We start from the raw sequence: 12629 nt of genomic DNA, 5'->3' as shown, positions 1-12629 counted from the left end.
AGCAGCAGGGGCAATTTTGTGTTGTCCTTCCTCCTTACCCATGGCGAGCTCTCGAACACTGGCACGGGTATTACTAGCAACCTGTTGAAAATATAGAAATGAGGCTGACCCTGGGAACATGTCAGAATTAGAAGCAGGAGTAAGCCATACAGCCTCTCAAGCCTGCTCCATCATTCAGTAAGATCATGGCTGATCTTCGACCTCAACTCCACTTTCCCACCCGATCTCCATATCGCTTGATTGCCCTAGGCTCCAAAAATCTATCTTGGCCTTGAATGTGCTCTGACTCCGCATCTACAGTCATTTGGGGTAGAGAATGCCAAAGATTCACAACCCTCTGAGTGAAGAAATTCCTCCTCATCTCAACTTTAAATGGGCCGTCCCTTTATCCTGAGACTATGCTCCCCCCCCCAGTTGTAGACTCTCCAGCCACGGGAAACAACCTCTCAGCATCTGCCCTGTCAATCCCTCTCAAAGTCATATATGTTTCAATTAGATCACCTCTAATTCTTTTAAATTCCAGCAAGTGTAGGCCCAATCTACTCAATCACTCTTCGCAGGACAGCCCTCTTATCCCAGGAATTAATCTAGTGAATCTTTGTTGCACTGCCATATCCTTCCTCATAAGGAGACCAAAACTGCGGTCAGCGGCAGATCAGCTTAACTTAATGCCAGTGATCTTGGCTTATGTGTAAAATTGTGACACCTGAATGTGGCTATGGCTGCAGCAGGGAACTTCACACTATCATTAATTCTAGTTCAGCTGTACTTTTACATTTACTTTTCAGAAGTATGAATGCTAAGACTGTTTGTGAATACTTTTTATGTAAATACTTCAAGAAGAACATGACTGGAAGAAGTTTTGTCCCTCTATGTAGTGTTTGTTTTCTATGGGGAGGGGGCGAGGTGATCATTAAAGATCCCATCTGCCGATTGGGAACAATCTAGTTATTCCCTTGCTGGCAGCCGACTGGAGATTTCACTTCATTGACTGCAAACCAGCAAAAACTACTCTGCTCACTTATGTAGTTGAACCATGAGTGGCTTTCATAGTATTTATTTTGGCTTAGCTGCTGCTTCAGAGGCAACAGCAATGCAAAAACTGATGTTTTAGTGCAGCTGAGTTCATCCAAAAAGCTATTTCCTAGCTTTTTAATTTTCCTCTACACAGGGAGAAGTGAAATACTTTTACTGTTTCCCTCCCAGAGCTCGGTTCCCCATTAAATTGTTTTAACTCACTTGAGTTTTTTTTCAAAATGCTTTTATTTATATATAGATAGAAAACTGATAAATTTGTAGAAACGCACAAAAACAAACATCAGAAAGTTGAAATTTATTACATTTCCTTAATTGATGGGATTTTTGAAATTGACTTCAAAATTTTATACCTTGGTTCTCATTTTTTCTGTCCGTACACGTGGCTAAGATCTTAGCCTGTGAATACTGCTCTACAATCAGCTGTTGAAGGTACAAGAGTGGTCCAGTGTGATGAGCAGATTCTAAGTTTCCTTCCTCTGTTTTGGGAAGTATGTCCTTTGCTTGTCGTCTCCCTGCGAGCTGCATGGCACAAATCTGGAACTTGCCACATGCATAATTGCAGGTATAAATCCATGCCATATCACTTGGTGGTGCAGCATGTTGGAGCACCATTATTAAGTTTAATTCTGACTGAGGTGCTGATGTCTTGCTGAAGCCCTTAATATTCAACTTCCATTGATTGTACAGGTGTGTATGATACATTTTTTGTCCCAGAGCATCGTTTCAATTAGTGAAGTAGAATCTTATCACGATCAGTACATTTTTATTATAGGAATATAAACCACCCGGATCCCGAAAACTTCACAATATCCTTGGAGTAGAAACTGGTGGTCCTGGTGGGCGCCGAGCTGGAGAGTCGGGCCACGCCGTAGCGGATTATCTGAAGTTTAAGGACCTGATTCTGAGGATGCTGGACTATGACCCCAAGACCCGGATAGCCCCCTATTATGCACTGCAACACAGCTTTTTCAAAAAGACAGCAGATGAAGGGACAAACACAAGTAATAGTGTGTCAACAAGTCCTGCCATGGAACAGTCACAATCTACAGGCACCTCTTCGAGCACATCCTCGAGCTCAGGTACACATCTACAAAAGATATTATAGATTGTAAACTACTTCAATGGTTCCTTCACAGACTTTAAAAAAAAATTGCTTGAACGAATAATCGTTATAGGGTGAATTTTTGTTGTCCTTAAGATGAGGACCAATAATGCTGGAGAATGGAATATTTTGTGTCTCTTGGGATCCATTATCTGCCTTGGATGTGGAAGAGGTCAGATGCAAAGTGTATGTTGCTCAGTTCAGAAGAGCACGCCTATGATAATTGTGCGAATGTTTTTATATCTGGACAGGGTGCAACATGCTCTTTTGAGATTAAGTTTGGGTGCAATTCCTAGAACCATCTTTTGATTGAGAATCAGTTTATGTCAAATTCTGAGCAGTTATCCAAACTCATTTTGTGCTTTTGAACCGTTAAACTTGACAACGAGAGCAGAAACTTTAAAATTTGTGTAGCATTGTACCCTGTTCCCAAAAATGAAAGGATAGTCTTCTAATCCAAGAAATGGAGATTGTAAAGTTTTTTTTCACATTTTATAAAGGACGATGAGAACAAATGCATGCAACCTGGAGAGAGAAGAAATCCAAGATTAAGCTACAGATTCCAGCCGAATAATTGTTAAGGATGTCACTAAGATAAATGCATACATATAATTATTGCAATTTCCCCACTCCCAGGTCATGGTAAATGTGATGCCTCATTTCAACAGAGGTGGGTAAATAGTCACACAAATGAGATTAATAGCATTCCCAAATATCAGGATTGCCTTTTTTTTAATATATATGAAAGTGAAATGTATACAAGGCAATATCGTGAAATCAGTGTTATCAGAAAATGTTCTTTTTCCAAAGGGCATAAACAAATCCATGAGAGGTATGAAAGAAAAATGTGCTTAGTTACATGATTTGCTAATTATTAAAGTGACCGTCACACTGTTTGAAGTTGCTGAGATGTATATGTCAATACTGAGCACTGGCAGAGCCCGAGCTTCTAACAGGAATTGTATATAAGCATATCTTAATGTATTTCTGTTCCAGTATGTTCAAGCTACAATATCCCCCAGTATCATTATTAAATTTGAAGTTCCAATATTTCTTCTTTAATCCCTGTTTGTCACTGTCTGCCATACCACACCCAGATGGAAGGAGGCAAAAATCCTCAAAGAGAATGCAAATCTGAGAAGAGGAGTGCTGGTTTGTTTGGTGTCCCTTTTCTTTGCACTGGATCAAAAACACACACAACATTTTAGTTTCGACTTTTGTTTTCTAAACATCAATTTTCTTACCTGTGGGGAACCATATAGACCTGGTCTCCAATCTTGCTTGGCCACTGGGACACATGTTTTGCATATAAAATGGGGGGATATTTGGAACAGCTGAACTTCCACATCGACTTGCATTCTTCTTTAAGTTTGTTTGTTTATATTTTTTTTAAACCTGCATATGCACACACTTGAGTCTATTCCAAAGCAGTGACACATCTTGATGTAGAGATAAGAATTGACAAATTGAGCATCATTCTTGTGGTTAATGATGTCACGTCAGTTCTTTTTTGTGTTACTGCTTTGTAACTCATTGCAAATTGTGCATTGTCCAGTGTTTAATCTGTGAACACGTGACATGCTAAAACAGTAAATGCTTTTGCTTACTGTGGAGTATTTTGTCCAGTACTTTTCACTTATGGATGCAAAACCAAAGCTAATATATTAACCGTATTTTAATGGAAAGCTTGCAGTGTTTTGTATAATGTTGCTGTACATTTAAAGGGTATGAACGCAATTTCAGTTGATTTGACATGATACCAATATGCACATGATTTCCCTCTTTTCTCTCTCTCTCTTTCCACCTCTCCCACCCAGCCCTCCAACTCCTATCCCACACCACACAAGTAATACGTTGTTTGTGTGTTCTAATTTTTATGAAGCATATACTAATGCTCATCTTTAACAGGTGGCTCTTCTGGGACAAGTAATAGTGGAAGGGCAAGGTCAGACCCAACGCATCAGCATCGGCATAGTGGTGGGCATTACAGCGGAGCTGTCCAGGCCATGGACTGCGAGACACACAGCCCACAGGTGAGCTCTGTGTTTGAAAAAAGTCTCCAGTGCTCCCTTCACATCCCTGTGGTTGCAGGTTTGAGTCCAGCGATGTCTGGCACTTAATTCTGTCAACTGCACGTGTGATTGGTTTAGTCAGTTCTGTCTGGTTGCTTGATGGGAATTCTCCAGGCAAGCAATGTGCCGTATCTTGGGTGAGAAATAGAACTGACATCTGCATTATTTCATTGTAAACGTGCCTCCCATTGACTGGCATTAGCAAAAGTGGCCATTGAAAAACTAGCAGCCACACCTTCTTAGCTGAAGAAGGATTTGTGGAGGCAAGCAATCTTAAAGTGAGGGAAGGGGGTGCCGTGGAAGGGAACACCTTGGGCGGGGGGGAAATTGTCTGCAATATCTCATTTCATTTCTAGTGTGTAAACGGATGTGATTCAGAGTTTTGTTTATTTTGTCCTTAAACATTTCAACGGCATTTTTTGTTACTCCGGATAATAAAATATTATTTTGCCCATTCACTCACAATTTATGTACAACTACATTTATTATCCTAAGTTCTCCTCAGCCATTCTGTGATCCATCACTACATGAAATACCTTTTTATTTTGCTATTAACAGCAACCTGTCCATGTTGTGTGTATTTTTGTGTCTGATAAATACTTTGTTTTAAAAAAAATGATATTGTCAAATCCATTTTGTGATTTACAGTATTACAGGTATGTATTATACTTGTATCACCTGGGTGTTAACTGAAGCATTAGCTTAGGGATGAAACGCCAATTTATTTAAAACTTGTTTATGCTTGACGTATGCACTAGTTATTATGGTTCGACTGATATTACTTAACGATAGTTAATCAACTTAAGGTTTTAAAATAAAATCTATGTTTTGTTTCAAAGTTGGTTTGTAAGTTTTGATATGATGTGAAATAATTAACTTTTTTGCTGTGCATTCTTAAAATGTAGGTTCGACAGCAGTACCCTGTGGCATTGGGATGGACACCTGGTGATGCCACTACACAGGTCACGGTTGAAACTCATCCAGTTCAAGAGACAACGTTCCACATTGTTCCCCAACAGCAGAGTGCATTACACCACCACCACTCTAACAGCTCCCATCACCACCTCCACCATCATCACCACCATCACCATGGACAGGCCATGAGCACCCGGAACAGGCCACGAGCTTATAACTCCCCAACAAATGGCTCCGCTGCCCAGGACTCGATGGAAGTGGGACATAGCCACCACTCCATGACGTCCTTGTCTTCCTCAAACTCCTCTTCGTCCACCTCCTCTTCATCTGTTTCTGGCTCTCAAGCTTATCACAACCGGCCTGTTGTTGCCAATACTTTGGACTTTGCTCAGAATGGCACTGTGGACGTTAATTTGGGTACATACACCAATCCCCGCCAAGAGACGGGAGTGTCTGGCCCACAAGTGTACCAATTCTCAGCAACGACAGGTCCTGCCCATTACATGACAGAAGGGCATTTGTCAACGCGGCAAGGAATGGATAGGGAGGAATCTCCGATGGTAGGTGTTTGTGTTCAGCAGAGTCCCGTCGCAAGCTCGTGACTACACTGAGATGGGGTTTGTTTTTGTTTGTGTGTCTTCAAGGTGGGGGTTTTAACAAAAAAAGTGCATTGAGAACAGTGCTGCTTTGGAACAAAGGAAACAGGATGGACAGGTCAAGAGCGCAGAGCTGATTATATTTTTAAATTGAAAAGGAATTTGCTAATGGACTGTGGAGTGAAAGTGCTTAAGACTGGATTCATGCCCAGAAATCACCTTACACTTCATGTTATGGGTCACCCTGAGGTGTAGCCTCACCTTAAGCTACAATTTTCTTACACAGCATCCCCGCCACCTGTGTTAGCACAACTTGGCATGGGTGAAGTAGCAGCATTAGTTTAAAAGCCACCTGGAAAAAAAAGAAATGGAACTGCAGATTCAACACTCTTCAGTCTTTCCTGACCTATTTTGTGTCAACTTAAAAAAAAAAGTCCCCACATACTGGAACATCCTAACACGGTCCTGTGATGTGCTGCAGCAGAGGAGGGCTTGATAAAGTGGAGCTTGCTGCCATCAGAGCAGTATATGAACTGAGAGGACACTGTAAATGGAATTTTAAAAGCACATCTGGCATGTTGAGTGGTGGTTAGTAAAACATCCTTGTTCTAATCGTACAGAAACTTTGAGTGGAGATTTTTTTTTGGCCCTCATCGGTTGAATCATTCAAAGGCTCTGAGTAGCGATTGAACATTCATTTTGGTCCGGTCATTAAGATGCAGTGAGTGGCAATCATCTGGTCATTCTTAACCTGTTGCTTACATTTTTCTGAGTGGCAGTCGGATATCCTTCGCCTTTCGATTTTGGACATTGACAGAAAAATCGTTTTGAGAGGCTGGGCTTATCATTTAACATGCCATTGTGCAGAGGTCATTGAACTTTCAGATAGTCCTTAATTTTTAAAAAAGCAAGCATGGGTAATTAATGAGGCCTTTGTTGGAGAAAAAAAAAATGGACCCTATCTCACCTTTTCTCACACCTATCCCCCCCCCCCCCCCCCACCACCAGTTGCAGGGATTGAAGAGGTCATGTGTGTCATAAAGGTTATATCCTCTGTTATAGGTCACATAAGTAGCAATCTCAATTTGCTGGAATAGCTGTAACTGTCCTTTCTTGGACTCTCTTCTCTCCCCCTCCCGTCCCACCCTAAATTTTGTTTCTTGCTTTTCCTTCAGCACGTGATTTCCCCACAACTACTTCTGCGCAAAGACAACTCCTGTTCATTGTGAACATTTTTAAAATGCAGAATTTTATGTGACTGCTCTCGCCTCACGATTATGCTGTGAATTTTACAAGAATTTATTTTCCTTTTTTTGATAATTTATTGTACCAAAGCTGTTTTTATAGCACATAGATGTCTGTAACCAATAATGTAGCAGTTCTGCACTTTTGACAAGGTATATTTAGATCATTTTTTCTTTTTAAATGTTAATTATAATTATGGCTATACCTATTGCTTAACAAAACTGGAACTGATAGCTTTATGCAGTACTTTCATAGCCTAAATATGTTGTAGTCTCATTTTACTGTCTTTTTCACCCCAAAAGGGATTCCTTTAAAACCTGAGGAATAGTTTCTCATTTTATGCAAGTCCAGTTATTAGATGTTTGTTTGGCAGGTCAGGGGACCTCGAGTATTCATTGATACAGACCAGTTCATTAGATGAGGTCTTGTTCACATAAGTAGGTGGGGAGGACCAACCATTCACAATGGAGTTGGTGCTGAACAATCAATCTGGTTTTGTGCTAATACCCATATATTTTAATGGACCATTCTGTGTATTGCGCATGCTAAATAAGAGACTCATCTGTAAAAACGTTTAGATGGTACAAACTCACCTGAGCCAAAATAAGCCATTTTTTTTTAATTTAAAAGGGCACATAAATCTGTGGGCAGAAATTGCAGTATGACCACTGCAACTGTATGATAGCTGCAACCTCTTAATAAAACTTGAAGACAAGATGTCATTAAAAAGGCTAACCTAACTTGGGGTTCGTTTTAATGTATATAAGCAGTGATTATAAGACCTGCCACCATAATTTACTGACAGATTGGTTATTGGCCTTTGCAACTGGTCCTTGTAAACTAATAATTTTCCTGTTGGTCTGTAATCTGAAATAGATCTTTGTAATTAATAAATGGATCAATGGCCATACTTTCTGATGCAACTGGATCAATACCAGGGAGGGGAAAAGCAGTCCACTTTCAGTCTACAGAGGTGTTGGTGGCCTATGTAATTTGAATTCATTTTCACCTATTGCCACACAATAATAGCTGGCCTGTGCCCAGTGATCCAATCAAATATTTGGTGGCTTTGACTTCAGTGTCAATTGGTCACTGACTGTAGATGTTTTTCTACAGGCTGGACAACTATATAAGGTATGATTTCACTGAAATCAACTATAATGGTGCAGCGTTTTATTCCAAATATTATAAAACAGAAGCATGGAATAAGCATCTAAGTGATGTAGTACAACTCTTATTCACTCACTGCTGTGGTCGTAGATCTGTCCTTGAATGTTGGGAAGTGGATTCCAGAGTGATAGGACATTGGATAATAGCCCTGTTGAGGGCTGAATTCAATTTTTTGAGGGAGTGTTGATGGTTAATACTTGCTGCTGGCCTGTTAAGATGCTTGGGTCTCAATTGGCACAAGCCCAGAGATCAAAACCTCGCTAATTTTGAACACCAAGGTCAGAGAAGCGCAGCGAACTGTGTCATGGTGCAGTGTATTGGATCTTAAAGTTAGAATTTTGGATGTTAAATAGCAATGATCAATACTGACTCACTCTATACCTAAGTTGGGAGGAGTGTTTAATGCAGTATCATCAGCTGTCAATCTAATAAATGCCAAATACAAATAGCTACTATGTGAGATCAGTTTCTAAATCAAAACTAGTCAGATTTGTATCTGATTTATAACCGTTAACATCTGTATTACAACCAGTCACTTAATATGCACACTTTTTTTCCTCGCGTGTGTCTCTTGTCTTGTGTCTGCGTGTGTCTCATTCGTGTCTTGGCACTGCCTTGCTCTAGGCACTCTCATCTTGGCATGCGCTCTTGCTCGCGTCTCTCCCTTTCTCTCCTGTCTTGCCTCAATTTACAGTCCAGTTTTGTTTGCTTGACTACACAGTTTGGTTACAGGACTTCTGACTGTGCATTGTAAACATAAACAGCATGGAAAAAGGTTAAGTACCTGTGTCCAGAGATTGTAAGACCTAGTCAAGACTTGCTGTGTATATTGTAATATGTTAAATGACAAAAGACAAGCCCTTTGTATTATAGTCATGCAGTCTTATGTATGATAAATAATTGAACAATTGGTCCTCATACTGTCCTTTTGTGTGTGTGATTTATTTCTAAGTTTCAAAAACTCTGGAGAGCTTTCAAAACAAGTTTGATAGTTTATTTGATTAAAGCACTACCCAAATGTGCATAGTACAGTAACATTGTAAAGGTACATTAAGTTGTTGGGACAATGTATGCTTGCATAAGTTGAAATAGTATACCGTATGCACATGAACAATTAATTTGACCTGCAATTCTTACATTTTCTTGATTCTACTTTTTTTTTTCCTCCCAACTAATATCTTTGACTAAATGCCATTTTCCCCCTCTTGTTCAAGAGTGGTGCTTTATAGCCAGCTGTTAATGGTGGTATGGATTGAACACTCTGATTTTCTTTCTTTCCTCCAGCTAGTGAGCTGCACATAATTTCTGCCAGATGGCCCAGCTGAGGTTAAGAAACTTAACTTGCTTATTGGGTTCATATTTCCTGTTACGCTATAACATAATGTATGGTAAACTATCTAACTTTTGGGGGGAGGAAGAGGAAAACAAGTGGGAATGTAATTTACTTTGTCCACCTTTTGTAAAAGTGGTGCATCATAATGAATACATGTAACAAGCAATCTGCAGTGTTGACAAAAAAGAAACGTGGAGATTCTCACGAGTGGGTCAACCACTTGGTCTGTGGATGGAGGAAATTCTGAAACAATACATTTTCTCAAGTAAAAAAAGCAATGTTTTTATTTTACTCTAGTGTAAGTTACAAATATGAATTACACTGGAGACAAAGGGCTTCTTGCACCCCTTTCATATATCACAAAATGAAAATGCAAATTATTCACCAAATGTTAAGTCGCCAGTTGCTCCATTGTTAATTAAATTAGTTGCACTATTTTTATCAATGGCCCGCCAAAAAAAGAGGGTTGTTCTCTTGTGTATAGATGAGTTATTATTTATAAGTTTTATGACCACTGCAGAAGTTTTCCTTGAGGATGAGTATATCTTAGAATGCCTCCATTTGGATTCCAGCTGATAACCCATTCAAAGCTCAAGTAAACCTCATTGTGGATTGGGATTTAAACTCGAATTTGGTGTTGTTTGGCCAGTAGTCTTAACACAAGCATTCAGTAATTATGTGAAAATACTAAATGTATCTAGGCTAGCTGGCTTACTTACAACCATGAACTCAAAGCCATTGCTGGTATGTATGGAGGGGAGGAGGTGGTGGAAAATATGGTTTTTATCCATTCTAAGCACAGATTAGGTTATCGTCACATGAAAAATGGCAGCCAAGCACCTATCTTTCATGGATACTCATCTCGGTGACATTGAAACATTTTTTGCATTTTCATAGAAGTTGAGTTTTTTTTTAAGCAAATCCCAGCTGAACTGGAAATGGTCCCACAAATCCTGACTTGGGGCCTCGAGTTTAAAACCTTTCTGGATTTCTACAACCTTTTCTCATGTGCTATTCACTTATTAAAATATGGAATATTTCGTATTTTTGCTTCTGTGATTACTATAAGATTTAACTGCCAAAAAATGTTTTAACATTAATTCTAAACCTATATTTTATAAAACAACTGCCTTGTACTTGCTGTGCTACTCCCGATTCCCTTGTTCAGCCCTATTCCAATCCTCTGCCAGTGCTGTTTAATAAACTGAGGCGGGAGCGAGCTTTTTACTCATCCACCGAGAGAGCATTCATTCATCATACCTTGTCATTACCTTATTTTATTCAATGCATCGTCCAACCCCGGGGCAAATATCAATACAGACCTCCCCGTTTTAATGTTTTTTTTTCTGCAAAGTTAAACCAAAATCTTTTACATGTTAAGAACCTGAGTATCGTGCTGTGGAGGAAGGTCTGGTTTGGAAGAGGAAATGCGTCATGGGGTGGAGTAAGATTAGATCAGTCTATCACAATTTCAGTAAATTCGCTGAACTCGCTGTGGGATTTTACTTCCCCTTTGCACGATGTGCATTAGTGAGTGGGTGAATGGATCACTGGACTGATTTGCAGCGGGAGTTTTCCGTGGATTGACGACGTACTCAAGCCGACACAATTGAACTCCGGGCCAGATGACTCAGCACTTTTGGTTGAGTTCAATATGGAAATTAACCTGATCCCTTTCTGCCTACCCGTCTCTGCTCACATGCTTTAAAAAATCCAGCCGCGTTATCTAAAGCCATTGTTAGCAATTCGCATTAGGATTCGCTCCTCTACACCCCGGCCACTGACTAGCCCACCCCTAATAATTGTAAAAGTATACTATCGCGTTGTTCGCCAGTCCTGCCACAAAGAAGAAACGAGCTTGTTAAATAAGCGCAGCGCAGCACTCACTCAAAGTTCCCGACTGCTACCAATTCGGTTGGGGGTCGGGGAGAGAGATTTCTGCCGGCCGCTACTTGTAGCGAAATCAAACCCCGTTCTTCAGACGCAGTTTCATGATTTCACTGCAAGTACGCGACAGCGGAAATCTCCCAGTCTTTCATACAGTGCAGGCTGAAACGCTTCTCGGTATTGCGGTAAAAGGGGGGGGGGGGGGGGTGGGAACTCTTCACTCCCTGAAAAGGTATTGCACGCTAGTCTTCATGCGCTCACCTGCAGCAATTTTGGCTGCTGTCTGCAATGTTAATTCCAGAGAGAATGCCTGGCTCTCCTGGGTCGCGTTCAATAATCCTGCAGGCTGGAAAAAATCCCGCCCACCGTACTATTAGGCAACCTCACTGCCCTGCTTTTACGGTGCACGAGCAAAAATCCAGCCACCCCTCCAAACCCAGCTGTCACCCACCAATACCCCAGCACATTTCCTCACCCAACATCCACAGACTCCCCACCCCCCAAGGTGGCTCTGTTCAGGATGTAGATGGCACCAAGACAACTAAGTTTGCTACTGCCTTTTCCAATACAGGGCTACGCCTCAGCACTACCATGACATGGCACGTGGCAAGATAAGTTGATCAGGCTGTTAAAGCCAACGATTTTGTGCACTTATCATCATAGGCGGTCCATCGAAATGAGGATGACTTGCTTCCACACCAAAAAGGGATCAGCTCACAGCTCGTGGTGACCGTTGCACACCAGCCACTACACAGGCTTGACAGAGCTAGGTCTTGGTCCAGTGGCAAGGATTAACCAAGACGACTGGGGACCAGCTCTGTTGCACAGACCTAGTGCGTGCACACAGCGCAGTGTGGGCTGGCCCATGCTGCCCTATGTGGTTGGCTTTACAGAAAGCAAAGAAGTAATGCTAAACCTTTTATAAATAATTGGTTCGGCCTCAGTTGGAGTATTGGGTCCAATTCTGGGCATCATGCTGGGGATGAAGGCCTTGGAGATGGTGCAGAAGAGATTTACTCGAATGGTACCAGGGATGTGGGACTTCAGTTATGTGGTGAGACTAGTGAAACTGAGGCGGTTCTCCGAGCAGAGATGGTTATGGGGAGATTCAGTAGAGGATTTCAAAATTCTGAGTTTTGATAAGTGGATGGGGAGAAACTTTCCACAGCTAAGAAGGGTCTATAACCAGGGAACACACAGTTAAGATAATTGGCAAAAGAAACAGAAAAAGTTCAGATTTTTTTAAAATTATGGAATGCATTACCTGACCG

The 12629-nt window shown here is 40.9% G+C and overlaps 1 protein-coding gene across 4 annotated transcripts in view; it reads left to right on the top strand.

Annotated features, from left to right (window-relative positions):
- Window positions 1-9048, top strand: part of LOC139276216 (dual specificity tyrosine-phosphorylation-regulated kinase 1A) — an 86806-nt gene extending 77758 nt beyond the window's left edge. For all 4 annotated transcript variants that reach the window (XM_070893860.1, XM_070893858.1, XM_070893859.1 and 1 more), the window contains 3 exons: window positions 1811-2117; window positions 4049-4173; window positions 5118-9048. In XM_070893860.1, the coding sequence (XP_070749961.1) occupies window positions 1811-2117; window positions 4049-4173; window positions 5118-5729 (1044 nt within the window). In that variant the 3' untranslated portion in view covers window positions 5730-9048. The remainder of the gene's footprint in view (window positions 1-1810; window positions 2118-4048; window positions 4174-5117) is intronic.
- The last annotated feature ends 3581 nt before the right edge of the window (window positions 9049-12629 follow it).

Source organism: Pristiophorus japonicus, chromosome 11, assembly GCF_044704955.1.
Source record: "Pristiophorus japonicus isolate sPriJap1 chromosome 11, sPriJap1.hap1, whole genome shotgun sequence".
Classification (NCBI taxonomy): Eukaryota; Metazoa; Chordata; class Chondrichthyes; family Pristiophoridae; genus Pristiophorus; species Pristiophorus japonicus.
This window is presented reverse-complemented; position numbering and strand designations above follow the sequence as displayed.